Source organism: Paroedura picta, chromosome 2 (genome assembly GCF_049243985.1).
Source record: "Paroedura picta isolate Pp20150507F chromosome 2, Ppicta_v3.0, whole genome shotgun sequence".
Lineage (NCBI taxonomy): Eukaryota > Metazoa > Chordata > Lepidosauria > Squamata > Gekkonidae > Paroedura > Paroedura picta.
In genome coordinates this window covers 96,714,155-96,737,042 of record NC_135370.1, presented here as the reverse complement: position 1 = coordinate 96,737,042, position 22,888 = coordinate 96,714,155, and the positions used below count along the sequence as shown (strand labels likewise).

General features: G+C 39.6%; 1 protein-coding gene across 8 annotated transcripts in view; it reads left to right on the top strand.

The window, feature by feature from the left end:
• The window catches only part of SBF2 (SET binding factor 2), a 290,016-nt gene that overhangs the window by 117,248 nt on the left and 149,880 nt on the right, over positions 1-22,888 (top strand). For 7 of the 8 annotated variants that reach the window (XR_013228318.1, XM_077321786.1, XM_077321785.1 and 4 more), the window contains exons 4-6: positions 17,553-17,666; positions 19,835-19,945; positions 22,096-22,201. Coding sequence is in view for 7 of the 8 variants with exons in the window: in XM_077321786.1 (XP_077177901.1) it covers positions 17,553-17,666; positions 19,835-19,945; positions 22,096-22,201 (331 nt within the window). In the remaining variant the exon portion in view is untranslated. The remainder of the gene's footprint in view (positions 1-17,552; positions 17,667-19,834; positions 19,946-22,095; positions 22,202-22,888) is intronic. The other variant, XM_077321787.1, reaches the window with a different exon arrangement.

The following is a 22,888-nucleotide window of genomic DNA, read 5'->3' as shown; positions in this document are numbered from 1 at the left end:
TGGTGTAGTGGTTAGAAGTGCAGACTTCTAATCTGGCAAGCCGGGTTAGATTCCCCACTCCCCCACATGCAGTCACTGGGTGACCTTGGGCTTGTCATAGCACTGATGAAGCTGTTTTGACCGAGCTGTAATATCAGGGCTCTCTCAGCCTACCTCACAGGCCTGTTGTGGGGAAAGGAAAAGGAAGGCGATTATAAGCCACTTTGAGACTCCTTCTAGTAGAGTAAAGCGGCATATAAGAACCAGCTCCTCTTCTTTTTCTTCTTCTTAATTTGCAAACCAGAGATCTGTAGGCCTTGTGGTGCTGGGATGTTACTAAAGCATCCATAACTATGTTGTGCTGGTTGCAGCGAAGGTTCAGTAAGACTCTGCACCAGTGCAAAATCACGCAGATTCACAGGCAGATTGGCCATTTATAGGGAAATTTCCAGATGAGCTCTGTCCTAGAAGGCCACTGAGGATCAGGAACAAGCAGATCCAGTTCCCAGCAATTCTGCTGGAGCTTCAAGAGCTCCTTGGCCCAGACACCTTATCAGCTATTGCAGTTGTATCTCTCTCAAATGTATCCCTCTGCACTCCTTCTAATTTGGAGGTTGATGCAATGGGTGAGTTAACGTTCACTGCAAACTCCACAGAGCTTGAACAGTCAGGGAGTATTGGCTTGTAGTACAGCAGGGACCACTCAGCTTTCACTTCCCATTCCACTCTGGCTCATGGTTTTAGTATGTCTCATCAGCCTCATATTTAAATTGGCCAGCGATCTGATTGTAATGCCTACATTGTATTGAGTGACAAGCATGAATTCCCCATGGATTCTTCTGTCATGGTTTTCCATTTATAGGTTTTTCTGCTTTCATGTATTTACTTACCATACTTGTGTCTTACTGTTATACCAAAGTCCTCAAGATATATACAAAGGGGTTTGGACTTTTTTAAACACACATTTAAAAAACCGGATCAGTGACCAAAAACAACAATTAAGTCCCAATTAAAAATATGCTAAAAGCAACAATATAATTCAGATGCCAGAACAAAAATAACTTCTTGCCTCACAGTTTGTGATTCATCTGACCTGAGTGGAAGAGAGTAATATTTCTCCTTTGTCACTGACAGACAGCTTTATATATTTATTTAATGCACATCAAATGCAAAGGATGACTGTTTTGATTGAACTAACAGTCTTGGGTTGCCCAGATTTATTAAGTTTCAACAAGTAATCAACACAGTTTTTATTGTTTGGTTTGTGATCTCCACATCAGTATAGTAAATGAAGTGTGGTTTCTTTAGCATTCCTTTTCTGGGCTGTGAACCATGCTGTTCTAAATGTAGTATCAAACAAATTTGTAATCTGATATATTACTGTAACTGGAGTGCATTCCAACTAGCAAAAAATTTATCCAAATCTTTTATTGATGTACATTTTTATGTTGGCTCCTATGCCTAGAGACTGTTGTGGCATGCTTCTAAAAGCTTATTTCTGTGAGCACATTTCTTGTGATGGGAGCCTCTATGAATCCACTTTCAAATTCCCTTTGAGGAGACCGTGTCTTCTAATAATGCAAAATGTAAAGTTCTGCATTTAGGTAGGAAAAATCAAATGCATCTCTGTAACTTGAGATACCAGCGGTCTGCCAGTTAACACCTGGGTGCTTTTTGGAGTGAAGCAAGGTGGTGCATAATACCACAATATAATTTCAGAATTACATACCCTGAAGTAACATCACAGCATCATGGTGATGGTCTAGGAATGTCCAAAAACTATATGGTAAAAATGTAACCAGATATATAATTGGTAGGGGCTATGGCTCAGTGGAAGAGCCCTTGGTTTGCATGCAGAAAGCCCAAGGTTCAGTCCCTTGTGTCTCCACTTAAAAGAACCACGTTAGTAGGAATGCCAACCTCAAGATAGGACCTGGGGATTCCCCAAATTACAATTCATATTCAGATAACAGATCTGGATGCTTTGGAGGGTAGACTGTATGGCATTGAACCCTACTGAAGTCCATGACCTAGAATCATAGAAGCATAGACTCTCTCACCTTATCCTCATTTCTTCCGCTAAGACAGCTTTTTTCAACCTTTTGACCATAGAGTAACCCCTGAAATATTATTCAGGCTTCGAGTAACCTCAGAAGTTATGCCAGCTGGCATGCCTCCCTGCCATTTCCCCAGAAGTCATATGTTTACAGTGTGCATGGCACCACTAATAAAATGCTTGTTAAATAAGAAGTTAGTTTCATTTTTGTGTGTGCAGGACCTTGCCTGAGCAAAACAAAGAAGCATTCATCTGTCATAAAACCAACTATGTAAAGTAGCCATTCTCAGGGGAAATTATCTGTGTGATTTGGAGATCACTTGTAACTTTGGGAGATCTCCAGGCACCACCAGGAGGTTGGCAGTCCTAGCAAGACCTAAGGTGGGAAATGGCTTGCAGGGCAAGGCAAAACCTGGGGGGAAAGGAATTCTTGAGCAGGCTGTGCACAATCCTTGCACTGGATCCAGGTAGTAGCTCATGGCTAGGGATGCCAGTTTCCAGATGGGACCTGGGGATCCCCTGGAATTATAATCCATCTCCAGACTACAGAGATCAGTTTCCCTGAAGAAAATTACTGAAGGGGAGACACTGTGGCTTTGGACACAGTCCTCTCCTGCTTGAATATCTTAATCCCTTTGCTTGCAACAGGCTTCCTCCAGCCATTTTCTGCTGGGGGGGACTCTGAGAAGAAATTCTGAGGGGGTGGGAATGGGAGGAGCCAATAGAGGGAAGTGCGGCAGATTCCGCTCTCCTTCTGACTACTTTTTAATTCATACACTATTGAGGATAAGGAGCAGCTATCTCCCTCTGACTTACCTTCTTCACCAAAATGAGAGGCAGGTGATGATGGGGAGGAGCAACAGGTCTGGGTGTTCTGACAGTAATCCCTCTGCTGGTACAGCAACCAGCTCTTAATGCTATCTCTATTCCCAAGTTTAACTTCAGGTAATGAAACACTGTATGATATTGCATGTTAAAAATCAACCCCTAAGCACATTTTTATTTTCTGAACTGCTTATCTGGAGATCATTATTCATGGCATAGCTGTATAAATGAGATTGCAGTGGGATAAGTACTTGATGGCAATATAGGAAAAAAGGTTCTTAAATTTCATTGCTTTTCTTTACAGCCTTCTTAACAAATGGCCAAAAAACTGTGTCTCTTCTTTTTGGCACTAGTGTTCATGTAGAGTAATGATGGCCAAATGTCTATTTTTAAAGTATCACTTTTCATAGGTTAAGTTCACTGTGCCCTTGTCTTGTAGGCAGGATGTAATGAATTCAGTTTTGCAGACTTCATCTCTCAAGAGTATTATACATTCTCGAGGTTCAAATGTCATTTTCAGCTGTTGGCTATGTGATTAGTAATCATTGTAAGAGATGGAACTATGACTCTACCAGGATATCAGTTTTTCATATTTACTGTGGCAGCGTCAGCCATGTACTTTGGCTCGATAAATAAATTCTGTTTTAAAAGCAAATGTGTCATTTTTATGTTCTTTTAACTGCAGGCATGTAGTAGAAGACCAATCACAGGGCATATCATTATGCTATTGTCCAGAAATAATGCAACATTCATTGCAGGAAAACTATATTGGTTTATATTTCAACACCATGACTTCCTCTATTAGTTGACTGTATATTCCACCTGCAAACATACTGGACACCAGAATGGGCCTGGATGGAGGGAAATAATGGGTCTTTGCTGATAAGGGGACTCTTAAAGTAGGCAGAAAAAACTGTACATTTTTAAGAGTTGGAGATGCCCCTTCCTGAGATGCAGGGTAACCTGGCCAGCCACAGCAAAGTTCTGATGCCTGGACTTCTCCACCACAAACTCACATGAACGTTGCAAGGAGAAGGGAGCTTCAACAGCAGTGACTGAGCCAGCTGCAGGAGGGCATGCCTGTGAGTCTTGGTAGCAGCAACTGTGGTAGCATCAGGCCTACGTCAGGAGGGTATGCCTTTTATACTAGGACCCCTGCCAATATCAGCTGTAGTGACATTGGACAGGGTACAAGCAGTAGCAACAGAGGGCCTGGAGTCTTTGCTGCAGCTTGAGAGTCCTGCAGTGAAAGTCCCTTAAGCAGTCTTTCCCAGTCCCAACCAATGCCGGGGCAAGGCCGGTAAAGCAAGGAACCATTGACACTTGAAACGTGCTGAGCCCAGTTCCCAGGTCATCACAACAGGAGAGCAAGCAGACTAAGCAAGTAATGGACTGCAAGAGATGGATGGAAGCCTGGTGGTTTCCATACTTGGGTGAGGTGTCAAGTGGGGCAGATTCAAACTATGGGGAGGAGAAGGGGACCAACAGGAGGCTTTTTACAGCTAGGTAATGATGATGCAAAGAGACAGCAGATCAGGTGGAAAGAAGCCCAATCTAAAATAATTGTGGGGGAGGTAGAGGAAGGGAATTACTATAAAAGGGAACTCCTGTCAACAGGCCAGGGAGGAATAAGGGCCAGCAATTCCTGTTGTGTAGAGAAGAGTGTCTGGCAGAGAGGACAAGGGTGTAATGAACCCTCCACTCTCATTCTCAGGTCTGGGAGTAGCCCAACAAGGTTGCAAGTAAAATGGTAGTAGGTGGTGTTTCCCCACGGGTGGCTGCATGATGTGACAGTCTTGCCTCATTTTGAAATAAAGACAAGATCAGGAAAAATGGTAGAGATGGACATCTAGTCGAATGAGGTTGGACTAGATGAAGCTGTAGGCCCCTTCCATCTCTATGATTCTATTATTCTCAGTCAGGCTCCTAACATACTAGATCCCTCTTTCATCTGATTTATTTGTTTGTTTGTTTGTTTGTTTGTTTATTTAGGATTTTTATACCACCCATTCTTTACAGCTCTGGGCAGTTTACATGGAACATTATGAAATTTTACATGGAACATTATAATAACTTAATCTATAATATACAGTTTCAATACAACATCATAACAACCAAGTAACAATTTATAACACAACATAAATATAACAAATTTATAACACAACATAAATAACAACAAAACTCCTAACATACTAGATCCCTCTTTCATCAGCCTGTGCTGAGGCAGCTGCACTGGTTACCAATTGCCGTCCGGTTCCGGTTCAAGGTTTTGGTTCTAACCTTTAAGGCTTTACGCGGGCTGGGACCCACATACCTGAGGGACCGCCTACCGCCCTATGTCCCCAACAGGGCTCTGCGCTCTGCGAGTGAGAATCTTCTGGTCGTTCCCGGCCCCAGGGAAGCATGCCTAGCCTCAACCTTGCCCAGGGCCTTTTCAGTCCTGGCCCCCACTGGTGGAATGAGCTCCCAGGAGAGCTGCGGACCCTGCGGGACCTTTCAACGTTCCTCAGGGCCTGCAAGACGGAGCTCTTCCGCCAGGTCTATGGTTGAGGCTGGGGCTGCTGTGGTACATCGACTGCTCTCCCCCGGGCTTCTTCTTGAACACCGTTGACCTCCTTCTCCTCCACACACCCCTTTTTAGGAAGAAAGGTAGGAAGGGGATTTTATTATTGTGCCGCCATGCTGTGATATTTTTAAGTCTTTTAATGGGAGTTTTAATGGGGTTTTAAGACACTGCAACCCGCCACAAGCCATTTGGGAGTGGCGGGAAATAAATTGAAATAATAATAATAATAATAATAATAATAATAATAATAATAATAATAATAATAATAATAATAATCTGATTGCTTTATAGACTATATCTTTGTTTGTCCCAACAGATTCCACTTCTCCTCTGTCCTATTTCCCCTTTCCCCTCACATTTATATCTTTATCTTAAATGTAACTCCTGCTCTAAACTGGAGTGGGCCTAGTCAGTTGGTTGAGTTTGTTGATGTTAGTGTTAGGATAAGGAATGTGCTATTTGTGCTTTGATTTGGTATTTATTTAGGATGCTCACTTCACATACTTTATTGTACTTATTCCTCAATTGTTGTTGTTGTTGTTGTTGTTATTGTTGTTATTATATTTCGATTTATTTCCCGCCTCTTCCTGAAGGCTCGAGGCAGGTATTCCGTATTCCCTTTTAAATCTTCAAATTAAGTCTATCATCCAATTCCTATTGAAAACTTGCTACTCATAGCCATGTCTTTAGGTATAAGATCTAGGTTTTCCACTCCCTGCAAAACATGTGAGCTAATTCCCCATGTTAATCTAAATGTATGTTCATGTGTTTGTGGAAGTGTGTTAACACGGGCATTTTATTTGCCAGTCCCAGCAACATTTTTTTTCACATTGTAGGATTAACTGTGAAGCTGAATACCTTCACAAAGCTTAAAAGGATTGAAAGGAAAGCATTACTTCTGTTTGTATGTGTCCTATTGAAAGTAATGCAGGGCATATAGCCATGTTGAACCGGGATGGAATGGGAAGCAAAAACGGTTCTGGAAAACAGCCTTATCCCCAAAGGGAGGGAGGAGGGAAGGAGCAAGCTTGGAATCATAGAGTTGGAAGAGGTTGTACATGCCATCTAGTCCAATCCCTTGCTTAATGCAAGATCATCCTAAAGCATCCAGGATAATTATCTATCCAGCCGCTGCTTGAAGACTGCCAGCTTGCTACACCTCCCTCTTATGGAGAATGGGGCAGGTGATGACTCCTACATGGATGAGAACCACTGACTCCCAGAGGTGGGGTCCACTAGTTTATAGTGCAACAGTGATGACAGCTCCTGTGTACTTTGTGTGTGATGATGGGAAGTGAGACTACAAATGGTAGCAGCAGCTCCTGCTCACCTAATGTGAGCTGGGAACAAGCGAGCTCACAGCAGTGGGAGCTCCTGTTTATTTTTAGTAGGGTTGCTCTGGTTTTGCAGTAGTCCTGGCAGGGGTTAGCCCCCAGCCAAAAGACCACTGGGACTTTCCTAATATCAACATTCCAACAATGCATCTAGTTTACTGTCACACAGTTCCTTGCTTCTCCCTGTTCACTTTCATAGTTACATAGCAGAGGAGGAAAGAAGGGTAAAAGGTTTTCTTTTTCTTTGGGTTGTTCTCTCCTCGCTCCGGTGTCTGTGAAACAAAATCATGGTTGCCATAACATAATGTATTAAAAAGGTAGGAATAATAAAGTTTTCTCTGTATCTCTGCCACTGAGGATCTAACTACTAATTATTCAGGATTCTGTTATTCTTTCCCATGCACAAAGGAAGAAGGGTCTATGGAATGCGATTATCCTTTTGCCTGCTTGTTTGTTTTTAGCTCAGTCTGCATTTTCTTCTGGAAGGGTAGGGAAGGGATCTGTGTATCTCCCTCTTCTGCTAAGATGATGAAAAATATTCACAAGAAACATCTGAGCAGAAGAATAACCAGAAAACAAAAGGATTATGCATCTTTCCCCCACATCTTCTTTCTTGTCTCATAATTGAAACTTCTGCAAGCTACTTGGGTTTTCAACAAAAATGGTAGAAAACAACACAGAACTGGCATCAAATTATGTTTAAGCTTGAGCCTAAGATCTGGTATCAGGCCATGAACCATTTAATAACAATCCATGAAATTAAGAAATATGGTTTAAGGGCTTTTGTGTGCCAGCCTTAGCCTATGGGCCCTATCTTTTGCCCCTCTCAGTTTAAACATATCATTAAAATGGATAATTGCATTTTTCTGATCAAACTCTCAAACTTCCTAAGATCCTGTGTTATAAGAAAATTAAATTAAAAGTAACAAATAAAATAAATCTATCAGATATACCTGAGCAGATGGTACTTTCACTTATCTGGTGGGGTGAACCACTGATTTCCTCCACATCTACATGCCCATATTGTCTGAACAGTCACTCTGAACGGTTACCCAATCTTCTGGAGCCAGTTTTTTGGGAAACAGTAAACAGACATATGAAAAGAATTACCATCACCCATCATATGATCCGTGAAATCTTTGGATCTAAGCCTTTAAAAATATGTTTATTTTAAATATATTTATATGCCAGAGAATCTCAGGACCGAAGATGAGTACTTCATTAACATTTTCAGTATATCTGAGGGAATTAATATTGCTGGACTAAAGTGAGTGTGGTTATCAATTTCTTATCAACTGGAAAACTGACAGTTCTCTGTCTGATTAATATGCTAAAGGAGAGGTGGTAATACATTGTAAATACCTCCAGCAATTTGTAATGTACAAATAAACTGTCCATTATAGTGTATTTGCATTTAGAGTATTATAGTAGTCATTCATGAAAAATACAGTGTTTCTAAAGTGGAATTCAAAGATTATCTGGTTCTGGGCTTTCAGCTTAATTTGTGTTTCTAGAAAATACATGTACTATTAGTACTTATCATATGAAGTAGTTTAAAAGTCATGTGGTTTGATTGATTGGCCTTTAGGCTACTGACTTCTGTTAATCACACGCTGTATAATACCTATAGTCACATGTGTCTAGCTTTAGTTTTTTCTACAAATTCCTTTGATTACTTTATCATGTGGGATCTGTTAGTCATATGTTAGTAGTACTTAGAGGATTTTTAAAAGTAAACTACTTTTAGTCTAACGGTTTGCTAGAAAATTACAATATTTTGAAAAGTGATTCTATATTTCCTTTAAAAAAAAATGTTACTGTAATATGTCACTTTTCTTGTCGTTCTTGTATAATCATTCAATCAAAAAGACTTTGTCTCAAATATGAGAGAATAAAGACTGCTATGCAGAGTTATATTTTTAAACCATGAATTATAGCAAAGTTTGATTTAGGACAACCTACAATCTAATTTGATATCACTCACTCACTCACATAGACACACACACACTCAGACACACACAAGCTCCATGAGCACCAAAAGCATATGTTTTAATTCTTGGGCAGGGTGTGTGTATTGATATACAAATAACGAGATTTAAAGGGTTCCCTCTTTCATAATTTCAGTCTTTGTTCCCATAAAAAGAAAAATCTCACAAGGAAAGTCTTTCATACCAGGCCTTTGCATGCTCCCAAGCTTCTTAAACAGTTTTCCAGCACATAAAGTACTAGTTTCTTTGTGGAAACAGTGGAATTCTCTGCTTTCATGGGTCCTACTCCTTTGCTCTGTTCTGGTTTGGCCTCACTTGGAGTACTGTGTTCAGTTTTGGGCACCAAAGTTGAAGAGGGATGTAGACAAACTGGAGCATGTCCAAAGGGCAACAAAAATGGTGAGGGGTTTGGAGACCAAGACGTATGAGGAAAGGCTGGGGGAGCTTGGTCTGTTTAACCTGGACAGGAGACGACTGAGAGGGAATCTGATAATCATCTTCAAGTATTTAAAAGGCTGCCATACAGAGGATGGAGCAGAGTTGTTCTCTCTTGCCCCAGAGGGATGGACCAGAACCAATGGGATGAAATTAATGCAAAAGGAATTCCGTCTAAACATCCGGAAGAAGTTCCTGACAGTCACTGCAGTTTCTCAGTGGAACACTTTTCCTTGGGAGGAGCTGGATAGCCATCTGACAGAGAGTCTGATCTTGTGAAGGTTCAATGGGATGGCAGATTACAGTGGATGAATGATAGGGTTGTGAGTGTCCTGCATAGGGGAGGTGGTTGGACTAGATGACCCAGGAGGTACCTTCAAACTCTATTATTCTATGATTCTAGAATTACTTGAATGGAACCGTGGGTATGAAGATCAAACAAAGCCCAGGTGAAACTTAGCTGGAATAATTAATATATCATGTTAAAAACTAAACAAGAGTACTTAAATGTGCATGCACTGAATGCAGATATTGATGTACAGCTCTATCCAAGATGGAATATGAAATGTAAGTACAAGAACAATTTTTAAGGTTAAACAACAATCACTGAATGGGAAAATTGTATAGTTATACATTAGTTGTGATTTTGTGCCTCCACTCTATTTATCTGGTGAGACACACGTGGAAGCATTGGTAGAGCTGAAATAATTGAGCTTACCTATATCATTGAGAAATTGATATTTAGTAGTCCAGTAGATGGCAGTAGCTTTTTTTCCCTCTGCAGAAAACATTTTACTTCATATTGAGAATAAAGATCATTTTAGCATGTGAAAATAAAATTGCAATCAATATATCTAATTTTCACTATGGCCAGATCTGTGATTTGTAGTCATGAACAAACAAGGGACATCTTTTTGTAAACCTGAATAATGCCCAGGTTTACAGAAAAATGTGAAATCTATAAAATATAAATAGTTAGGCATTAAGAAGAAGAGTTGGTTCTTATATCCCACTTTTTTCTAAGAGAAGAAGTCTCAAAGCGGCTTACAATAGCTTTCCCTTTCCTCTCCCCACAACAGACACCCTGTGAGGTATGTGAGGCTGAGAGAGCTCTGATATTACTGCGTGGTCAGAACAGCTCTATCAGTGTTGTGGCGAGCCCAAGGTCACCTAGCTGGTTTCATGTGAAGGAGCAGGCTCACCAGATTAGAAGTCTGCGCTCCTCACCAAGCTGGCTCCATTACACATGCACCATTATAGAAGCAGCACTGGTTGCTTTAAGAAGTGAATGCCTTAATAGGCAATTATTGGGAAACCACACAGGCTTGCCAGTTGAAACCTTGGTTTCCATTTATTTGTTTGTTTGTTTAGATTTCTATACTGCCCATTTCTTTGCAGCTCTGGTCAGTTTACATTGAATGTTATATAACTTACATGGAACGATATATAGACTGTAACATCAACAACTTTCAAATCAGGCATCAAAAGATTACAAAACCACATTTATAATATATTATTAACAATTAACAGTAACATTGGGAGGTTAATTCTTTCAGTCATGGAGGGGGTGTCTGGGGGCCCAGCAGGTGTTCTAAGTTGGTCAGCCTCAAGCGAATGCCTGGTGGAAGAGCTCCCTCTTGCAGGCCCTGTGGAGAGGGACCCTTTGTAAGGCTGTTTTGACTGTTAAGGGAGGACTCATCATGGCTGGATTATCAGAAACCACTGGATGATTTATGTTATTAATTCAAGCCTTGTTGCTTGCTACTGTTCAACAGCAGCCACTCCATGGCTCCTTATGCACGGAGTGGAAGGTCCACATTCGGGGTGGAATGGCAGTGGCTAAAATCACCAATTATCTACGCTGTAGGCGGCAACCGGGCACAGAGTCAGTGTATGCTGTTGAAAAAGCCGCGTTAGCGAGATGCGGAAGAAAGTGGAGCTTCCCGGGACCAGGGTGCAACCAGAAGCGTCTCCGGGGTAGCCGCGTGCATAATCAGATACTCTGGGTTTTGCCGCTGTTGCGTTCTGTCCCGTGCATAAGCGGTTTGCTTCGCTTCTTCCTCCTCCACGTTCTCCATGTCGCCGTTTCAGCGGCCGTGCATAATAGGCCCATAAGAGTCAGTATAATGTTGTTTTAGAGTTTCAGAGTAAGATCTGGGAGACCTAGGTTCAAATTCAGAGTCTTTCATGTAGGCTAACCGGGTTATCTGCAGCCATCAAACATTTTGAGCCAGACCTACTTCACAGGGTTGCTGGGAGGATAAAATGGAGAAAAGAACAATATAAGCTGCTTTGGATCTCACTGGGGAGAAAGGCAGGGTATAAATGACATAAATATAGCTGAAAATTTTGTCAGATCATAGGTAGGTTGGTTCATGGGTAGAAACGAGAGAATGAAACAGCGAAAGCTGATACTGGGGAAGTTGAGTGTCAGGAAGTGGGAAAGAAGACATATGTGAGGCAGGGAATAATTGGGGGAAATGAGGTGCCCCTACAAATCCTTGGTAGATTCCCTACCATGCAACTGGGCAATTGTTTTCCTGGATAGAGTCTGCTGAAGGAGGGAAGGGGGGAAAGCTGAATACAAGGAGGCAGATAAAGATGGGCTGGCTGGTAGGTAAAAAGGAGAGAAAGGGAGAGGCTATGGGAACTTTCAGGTACACAAAAACAGTAAATACTGGATGTTTGAGTGAATGAAGTGGGTGACAGCTTGCTATATAATAGTGCACAGTTAATAGATGTTGACATTAATTCTTTACTATTACTGATAACCAAATTTTTCCTTCAGAAATCTTATAGGTCTTTGAAAGCTCAGGAAAGAGGAATTTGGATCTGTTTTATTAGGCTCAGCCTGTCATACCTAGCAGAATCTAGTGTGAAGTGTTGTGTGAAAGTATTGCACAGACATCTAAATACAATTTCTCATATGTTAGAATATTTTATTCCCTTTTTTATTTATTAAAATATTTATCCTGTTCTTAATTTATGTGACTCAGAAAACTGAATGTATTTTTAGTAAAAGTTTTGTAGAATTTTTTTTCTGCTTCAAAAAACTTATTTAACTGTTGATATTTTCACATGAAATGGTTTTGCCAGTTTCGAGTAATTTCTAGATTTCTTGCCAAAACATCCAATTCTGTAGAATAATGAATCATACTGTTTCTGATGCCTAGGAATTAAAAAAGCTGTTTACAAATATGGAAGTGTACCATTAATATGCAAAGGATTTTTCCTTGAAAGGAACTGTGTTTTTTTCCTGGACGGGAAGTGAGTTGCATCCGAATTATGGCAACCCTTAGGGCTTTGAAGACAAGATGTGCAATTGCTTGCCTCCATGTAGCAACCCTGGACTTCCTTGGTGATCTGTTATCCAAATACTAACCAAGGCTGCCCCTGCTCAGGTTCTAAGATCTGATGAGATCAGATTAGTCAAGACATTTTTGCACGGCAGGATTATTTGTAATAACTTTGTCAATGATAGTCATGTAAAGTTTGCAGCTCACAATTAAAAATGTTGCTGTGAAGAAATCATTGGCATGAGTAATAGTTATAAAGTGATGTGAAGAAATTAGTTGGCTAAGGCAATGGAGTTCACAATGAACCGGAAACTAAGAATACTGTCTCCAGTTTATTGTGTCATTTAATGGACTTTTTTAGGAATGTTAGGAATGCAGATGAAAGAACATATATCATCCTTTGGCTTTGATTGTGGCTATTTTCTTTGTGAATGAATGTTTACTTTAATTACCATATATGGGCTTTTGCAATTGGTTCTGTAGTGTGCTGAGTAAAAGTATCATGAAATCAACCCATATGATGTGTGTCTGTACTACAGTATAGCATATTCTAAGACAACAAGGTTTCTTAGCTAGTTTCAGTGTAGATTTAAAATTTTGACCAGGAGAATTCTATGGTAAACATAAAAACTATAATGTTATTACATGAGATAATTTCACTTAACATAATGTAATTTGGAAAAGACTGCCACCATTTCATAGAATCTTAGAATCATAGAGTTGGGAGGGATCTCCAGAGATCTTATACCTAAAGACATGGCTATGAATAGCAAGTTTTCAGTAGGGATTGGATGACAGAGAATTTAAAGATTTGAAAGGGAATACAAAGTTTGTTGAGGAATGAGTACAATAATGTGTGTGAAGTGATCATCCTAAGTAAATACTAAATCGAAGCACAAATAGCACATTCCTTATCCTAACACTAACAGCAACAAAAATAACCAACTGACCAGGCCCACTCTGGTTTGGTGCAGGAGTTATCTTTAAGCTAAAGATATAAATGTGAGGGGAAAGTGGAAATAGGACAGATGAGAAGTGGAATCTGTTGGGACAAACAAAGATATAGTCTATAAAGAAATCAGATGAAAGAGGGATCTAGTATGTTAGGAGCCTGACTGAGAATCATAGAATCATAGAGATGGAAGGAGCCTACAGCTTCATCTAGTCCAGCCCCCTGCACAATGCAGGAACTCACAACCTGCACACACACAGTGACCCCAATTTCATGTCCAAGTGATCTTCCCCACCAAAAATCTCCAGAATCCAGCTTAGCCCGGAGGAAATTCATTTACCATCCCATAGTGGTGATCAGCAGTTCCCTGGCCATGCAAGGAATGGCCACAAGAGATATGGCATATCCCCTCCTGCCTACTCATTCACAATCTGCCCAAGTTCATAAAATCAGCATTTCTGTCAGATGATTATGTAGCATCTGTTTAAAGATTTCCCAAGAAGGAGAGCCTACCATCTCCTGAGGAAATCTGTTCCACCGAGGAACCGTTCCGACAGAAATTTCTTCCAGATATTTAGCCGAAAATTCTTTTGAATTAATTTCAACCCATTGGCTTCTGGGCCAACCCTCTAGGACAGTGGTTCTCAACCTGGGGGTCAGGACACCTTTTGGGGTTGAACGACCCTTTCACAGGGGTCGTGACGGGGCAAGCAGCTTGGCCGGGGGGGCATACATACAACAACCTTGCAGGGTAGATTGAGATAGAGCGTTTGTCTGCCTAGAGCAGCTGAAAAAAGCGAGATTGGCATGGTGGGACAAGAGGCAGAAGTGAAATGAGAAACCCTGGAAAAAAAAACAATTTATATACAATCATGAACAATGGATCTTCACACCATTGGTCAGTTTCAGTTTAATTTCTGTAAAAGAACACTTGCATATTTTTATGGTTGGGGGTCACCACAACATGAGGAACTGTATTAAAAGGTCACGGCATTAGGAAGGTTGAGAACTACTGCTCTAGGGCAACAGAAAACTTTTGCTCCATCTTCTATTTAGCAGCCCTTCATGTATTTGAAGATGGTTATCATATTACCTCTTAATCAACTTCTCCACAGACTAAACAGACCTAGCTCCCTCAATCTTTCCTCATATGACTTGGTATCCAAACCCCTCACTATCTTTGTAGTCCTCCTCTGGATATGCTCCAGTGTCTCTGCATCTTTCTTCGGTTGGGGTGTCCAAAACTGAACACAGTACAAATGAGGTCTTACCAGAGTGGAGTAAAGTGGTAACATTACCTCACGTGATCTGGACGTTATACTTTTTAAAATACAGCCCAAAATCCCATTTGCCTTTCTAACTATCGACTAACTCTGCTGACTCATGTTCAGTTCTATATGCATTTCTTATATGAATGGTAATGCTTTAGGTTTCCTGTACTTAGATTTCTTGATAGTCATGGCTTTATTACTCTCATTATAGGAAAGAGAATTACAGAGAAAAAAATTATATTTGCTTTGCAGTTTGTACATGTATAAATTATTATTGTTGTCTTTTCAATCCAAAACATTCCTCTAATTACATTTTTGTAAACCATATGACCACATGTTCAGTAACTATACTTTAAACCAGCCTTTCTCTATTTGTTTACCTCTGTAACATCCTTCAGGCTTCAATAAACCCGAGAAGTGCTATGATAATGCAGAATACTATTAGGAAACATGGCTGTGCACACGCTCACCCAGGACCTTCCCCTTTCAACCCCCTGCAGGCTGATCATTGACCATTGGGAGGGGTTGGCATGGTCATATCACCTGATTAATAAACATTTAAACGTATTTTAAAAATATATTAAGAATTAATTAGCTCCTACCCATTCAAGAAACCCCAGTGTTTCATAGAACTGTGGTTGTAAAAGCCTGCCTTAAAGAACAGATAATGTTTAACAACTTGTTTACAACAGTTGCTTCTTAAATGGCTTGTTCTGTTATTCAGACTACCATCTCCCATTCACTAGGTACCCATGTAGTTTTAAAATAACAGTAGGAACAGAATAACAGACAAGTTGCCCAGACAAAACATATACAGATAACAGGCATCTGCACAGCAGGAGCATACATACTTTAAAAATAAACAAGAGAGTCTGCAAACCTAGTAATGTGATGTTTGCATACAACAAAAGTTAACTGCGCAGAAGGACCTCTATAAAATGCATGTTTGAGTTATGCAAGGTATTAGATGATCTTGCTGAGAAGTCACATAATAAGACAAGAACAGCGAAAACTCTGGGGGAGGGTGGAATGTCCTCTGACAGATGTACTGGGAAATGACTGTTGGTATGGAGATGGTGAGATTTTAAAAATCTGAACTATATATCATTTTAAAGGTTTTACTTTATGTTTTTGATGTACTTTTTTGTTGTACACCACCTTGAGCCATATGGAACGGTGGTATATAAATCAAATAAATAAATAACCTATTTAAATGACCTGCCTGCATATTCATGCAGCAGTTTCAGTCTTCTCAATAACATCTGTTATCAGCCTCCAGCTCAACTCTGTTGTTGAAGGTGTGATCTACCATGGTCTGGGCTCTGACGTTTTAACTGATTACCCATGCCTCTGGAACAGCTGGCCAGAGGAAGTCAATGGGCTTCTATATTCCTGGCTTTCTAGCAAGGCTACAAAACTGAGCTGTTGTGAAGAGCTTTTGGAGTCTCTTGAACCTGGACACTTTAGAACCAATCTTCTTGATCATATAACTGCAGTTATTAGAGCTCGCCCAACTCCCTTTACTGGAAGGTAATAGCTAGATGAAGGGCAGTCAACTAAACAGGGGGCATGGAGCGCCTTTACTCTGACTAGGGTGCCCGCTGTATGCATGGAAGGTATGAGTTTGTATCAAATTCTTCAGGGGAGTTTTGATGAGATATTTTGAAATCCAACATAATACACAAATAGTGCAACATTCATTCATGGTTTTTAATCATAATTGACAATGGGATATGTTGAAAATTTGAACAAACTTGTTCAAAACAGACATGCTTTCTATTCTAGTGTAAAGTTCAAATTGCATTAACAATATTATTTGTACTTTTGCTAGTGTTATCAACAGTAATTGTTCCCTAATTCTGTGCAGATGCAGTGTTTATTTTGTTTGGTTACTGTAATAATCTAGAGACCAATGAGCTCTAGAATGTATTTTTGTAAATTTCCAAATGTGAAGTTTTAATTAATCAGGGTATCTTTTCTAATTCCAGCAAGTGTTATATGTTCTCCTCTGGTGTTCAGCTTCACTCCAGTGATCCCACAGCAATATGCATGTTATCTATCAATATTAACTCTTCCAGGGTATTTCCATGTATGTACACAGGCTGGTGCAGAGTGGTAAGGCAGCAGACTTTTTTGTTGTACTGTAATAGTCTGGAAGCTCTGCTCATGAGGCTGGGAGTTCAATCCCAGCAGCTGGCTCAAGGTTGACTCAGCCTTCCATCCTTCCGAGGTCGGTAATATGAGTACCCGGGAATGACTGGGGAAGGTAATGGCAAACCACTCTGTATTGAGTCTGCCAAGAAAACGCTGGAGGGCGTCATCCCAAGGGTCAGACATGACTTGGTGCTTGCATAGGGGATACCTTTACCTACACAGGCTAGATTTAATGTTTTACCATCTGCACTCTTGACAGAAAGTTTCTATCCTTGTTCTGCTAACCTGATTGAAACATTGGTTCACATGATTTTCCATTGTAGATTTTATATACAGAGACACCTGGATTTATTGGAACTCTGCTGGTTGATTTTAAAAACCCTGTGATCTGATCAGAAGATTTTCACACTTTTAGGGAGGAGAGGAATGACCAAAGAACTATTTTATCATTTCCCTATAATGAAAATATGGGCGAAGTTCATATCCTGTATATAATCTATTCAAATTCTAATTCTTAACTATTCGTTATTTCAAGATGAATGATGTATCTTGAGATTTTTATGTAAGTAATTAAAACTTTTTTTTTCTGTTTCCAACTGGCCTGCGGACCATAGTAAAATAACTGGACTGAAAATAGTATTATTTTGCAAAAGTAATAATGCTTTCTTTGTTGAAAAAAGTGTGTCTGTTTTGAAGGGGACAAGAGAAACTGAAGGAGAGGAAGATTCTGGTTTGATTCAGCCAGCCGAAGTATTTGCTCCCAAAAGCCTGGTGTTGGTGTCCAGATTAGATTATCCAGACATCTTCAGGGTAAAAACTCCTAGCTATTGTTTATAATACACGGTAATGTACAAGTTGTTTGTTTTCACTGAGGAATACTTGCAAGCATTTTAATTTGAAACTTCTCTGCACCATTAATGAGAATTTAGATCAGTTAAAATCGAATTAGCCAATATAATATGTGCACCTACATTTCCCCCCTAATAGTCACGTTTTCAAAATCACATCAGCCACAGCAGAACTGTGCAGTTTTCAACTAAATGCACAAGTAAATGCTTAAATTTCAGAACAACTAGTATTTTAGTTACAATAAATTAATTTTATTTATGGATCTTTTAAAAATATAAATTAGAAATTGTATTTTAAAAGAATATGTTGCATATTAGAGAACTATTATTGATTTTATTTATGTATATAGTACAATGGATTTCACAAATATAATGTTCAGTTTCTCTTACTACTGCTATTCATTCTGAAATGAATCAATGACAGTGCTGAGAGCCTCTGTTGCATAAAGGGCAAGGGGGGCAGAATTGCAGGTTGGTTTAGAAATAATATTGCTGGCCTGAAGTAATAGAAATAATAAGCATCTCTCTGGTCTCTAAAGCATTACTAATATTAAGAAAAACAGGAAGAACATACTTGAGTATTTTTCCCCATCAAATACTATTCTGATGACAGTTTCTAATATGACATAGATCTGAAACGATACAGGATGGCTTTCTTTTCTTCTTCTTTTTTTTAGTGAGAACTTTCAGAAGCCATGAAAACCACTTATGCTTTGGGTGGATTTTCAGGGCACTCTGCAAAAGAGGGCAGGAAGTATTATTCTTTGTCTGATTTAATTTCATAGCTAAATGTAGCTATGTAGCAAAAGCTGACTGCTGCCATAGCATCATAGCCATTACATTTACTAAGTCAAGTAAGCTTTGATTTAACCAGAACAGAACGAAAATAAATGTACCAAAGCAGCAGCTGGTTCTGGCACAAAGAGGAGTCAGAAGGCAGGGTGCTGATAAGTAGATAAGCTTTACTCTGAAAACAAAATAGGTAAGCACAAAGTTTCTTTTGCAGTGATCTATTTCTGATGATGGCTATGATTCTGCTATTGCTACCAGAGCTTGTTCATATATTATATTTAAATGTTTGAGTTAGATACTTTATGCATAACAGTAACACTGGGGCTCCTTAATTGTAACTTCCTGTATATTGTTTCCGCATGCTCTGGCATCACTTTCTTTTAACGGTTATTTCTGAGAGACTGATACACATAACAAACAAAACAAAGACTTCTATCCTGGTTTTGCTTCATGGAATCCGAAGCTCTGAAGGACCGTTTATGCACTGGGAACTTCACTGCCCTACCCACCTATCAGGAGCACAGATAGGGGGTGGATGAGGTTCACCAGGCCAAATGCTCCCCCATGTGGGTTCAGGAAGAGTGGGTACAACCTGCCACGACTAAAACTCCAGCCTGCAGCCCAGCATGAAACCTCCAGTGCATAAATGGTCAAGAAGCAGACTTTGCAGAGAGGGATATGCTTGGTTTACAGTGGCACCTGTTGACTAGTGTGAGGAAAAGGAAGCAAGGTTTCATCTGGGAGACACTCAGTAAGAGAGGGAGAAACCTAAGGCATTCAGCTAGGAGGGATATAGAAGAAGAAGAAGAAGAAGAAGAAGAAGAAGAAGAAGAAGAAGAAGAAGAGTTGGTTCTTATATGCCGCTTTTCCCTACCCAAAGGAGGCTCAAAGCGGCTTACAGTCGCCTTCCCATTCCTCTCCCCACAACAGACACCCTGTGAGGTGGGTGAGCCTGAGAGAGCGCTGATATCACTGCTCGGTCAGAACAGTTTTATCAGTGCTGTGGCGAGCCCAAGGTCACCCAGCTGGTTGCATGTTGGGGAGCACAGAATCGAACTCGGCATGCCAGATTAGAAGTCCGCACTCCTAACCACTACACCAAACTGGCTCTCATATGTATGAATATACATATATATTCAAATATGTATGCACATACAAAATACTGCTCACACTATTCAATTTGAACTCAAGAAAAGTTTAAGATTTGGATTTTTGTCATCAAATAAAATAATTTTTGTGTGACATTATTAAATCTCTTAAAACTGTGATTCTTATACTATAAAAGTATACTTGGTTTTTCCTGATTGGAGTTATAAATGTTTTTATTTAATGTTGTAGGCTTGCCTTGGCTTGGTCTACACTGTGTACGTGGATAACCTGAATGTCTCACTGGAAAGCCTGATTGCAAATCTTTGTTCATGCTTTGTTCCTGCTGCTGGAGGGTCACAGGTAAATGGGGGAAAGGAGGATATTTATCCAGTTAACTTAATTTATGAAGAAAGCAAAACATAAATTCTTCAAATATTTTGATTTAATAAAAGACCATAGTTCAACGGAGTCTCTCCCAATGGCCCTTCTTCTAAAGACAGCAAGAATTCCTTTCCACAATAAGGTCAGAGGGTTAATTTGTCACTGCAGTTGCCTTTATGAGGCACAGTATCAATTTAGGAACTTTCCAGAGTTCAGACTTTTTATTACTCCTGCTTTTATATGTATATATTTGGCTTGTACATGGTATGGTGGCATTTATTGAGTCCTTGAATTCTGATGAATGTAGTTCAGTATTTTACATTTCTGAGTTGTTTTTTTTCCTGTGTGTACATTCCTATTTGTAGCACGAAGATGATAAAGCTAGGGATTCAGGAAAATTGCTATAAGTAAATGCTATTCTGCACATTGGTAATTTGGAGAATATGATTAAATGCTTGTGCAGAATGCACATTTTTAAGTCTAGGCTGTTCTGTTTTGACTATGTCAGAAGATGCTATCCATGTGGCATTCAGATCATAGTAAATTCAGAAGCAGGGCATGATAGAAAAAAACCAAATGCTTTTACTCATCCTGCCTCATTGCTTTGAGCATGTTCTGTTGACAGTAGAATGAAGCTTATTGTCAAGATGGAAAAGTGTCAGGCACTCCTTAGCACTGTAACTTTAGATACTTACCCTGTCTAATTCTCAGTCAGCATCATCATGTAGTTTAATCACTAACACCTACTCTTATTTTAATTTACTTACTGCCCCATCTTATTACCAGTCTTATTGCTCTATCCGGACCATCTAAATACTTAATGTGCGACCTCAGATTCCTTTCCTTCCTTCAAATTGTTCACTTTCCCAAACTGTCAGGACTGCCAGGTTTTCCTTCTGGGACAGACAAGTTCATTCTTATTTTTTACCTTCTGTGTTCCAAGTCTTTGAAAGTCTTAACATACTGGCATATGAACTTAATCTTTACTAAATATTGAGAGGTTTGTTTGTTTGTTTGTTTGTTTGTTTGTTTGTTTAGTTAGTTAGTTAGTTAGTTAGTTAGTTAGTTAGTTAGTTAGTTAGTTAGTTAGTTTCTGTACCACCCTTCCCAGGGGCTCATAGCAGTTTACTTTATAAACATACATTGGATAAAACATTTCCAGTCATAATTAAAATTAATAAAGTTAAGTTTAAATTATTAAGATCAATTAAAGTTATTAAAACATTATTAAAACCAGCATATGGGCATTCTATTCTGCAACAAAGAGTGTCTGGGGGGGTTAAAGTGCTTAGTCAGGATGTCTCATCAATTGCTTGGGTTTTTTGATGTATTTATTTGCATCCATCTCTGTGTGCATGTCTGTGTAGGGAAACTGATTCCATTGGTGGTCTGTGGGGCTCAACCATAGGCCTGGTCAATCTTCTTCAGCTGCAAGTGTCCTAGAGATGTCCTCACTGCTGTCTAGTTAAAATTATTGTTCTCATTCCCTTTCTGTTTGCAGACCCATCCTGATTATGGTTATTTTGTTCATATTTACATGTTTTTGCGTGGGAATTTAAAATTTTACCTGACTTGCTAACTATTATTCCATAATGTTCCTTTCTTCCACCTTGAAAAGGAGACATGCATAGCATCTTTCAGGAAATAAGAAATTAATGACTGAAATGTATATGACTTTAAATGTATTTTCACCGGAAACCAAATAATTAACGAATGGGTGTTTGAGAGAAGTCCAAAAAGGTTTCTCTGCAATGTGATAAATACTTGAAAGATGGATGATGAAGTTGGAAACAGTTGATATCAACATGGCTGTTCGCTTTATTAAAATCCAAGTGGAAAGTGCAAAACTGTTCCTCTCAGTGGTTTTCTCCTATGCACAGAGAACTTCGGAAGAGGGGAATTTTACATAATGCAAGGCATCTGAGACACAGGCCAGCCCTTGTTCAGTAGCTGAGTCCAATTGCAAGAATTTAATTTATGGTTGCCATAAATTAGTTCATGAATAGTAGATAAAGTATGTTATTAAAATAGGTAAATAGTTTAATGTAATATTTATCCGACAATAGAATTTATCCGACAATAGAATACTGCATAAACAATAAATGGTGTATTCAAATATTTTTCTACAGAAGCTGTTTTCTCTGGGAGCGGGAGACAGGCAGCTGATACAAACACCTTTACATTATAGTCTTCCTGTTACAGGGACTAGTGTTGCACTGCTGTTTCAACAATTGGGTACGTCATCTTATAGACTCTTGTAATATTTAAATTTTTGTCTAGATGTATGAAATGCCTGTACAAATATATATGTTGTGTTCTACAAATATCCAAGTCTTCGCCTTTGTTTTTGGAACATATGTAAATTTAGGTGAAACCATGGTTAGTGTTGGCCTAGGAGTGAGGAGACTGACTTTCAAGTCCCTATTCTGCCATGATACTCACTCCATGACCTTTTGCCTGGCACTCTGGCTACATTCAGATGTCATGATATTAGTTCATAATCTGTGATTTGGTTAAACCCTGAGTTACTATGGAGTCTGAATTCTGGTTGCTCAGCAAACAGGCTTTTAGATGAGTGCTGTATTAACTGTAGTTGGTACCAACTGTGGTTTGCCATGACATGTGAATGCAAAAATCCCTATTTGTTCAGTATTGCCCGTCAACCTCATGCCAACAGGGAGGATACCATAAAGCTGTAGAAAATATTGTTGTGCCAGCTGCATCCAGCTATTAATGGTACATTTTCCCTCCTTCCATCCTCATGACCCCTTATTGAGAGTGATGGGGCAGGGCTGCAGGTCTAGTGAGAAATATTAAAAGACAGCAGACAAACAATCCATCTTAATCCACATACTTATATCAGTTTGCCAAGTTCCATGGTTCTGGAACACTTAGGGAGATTAGGTTACTTCTGGGGATTCT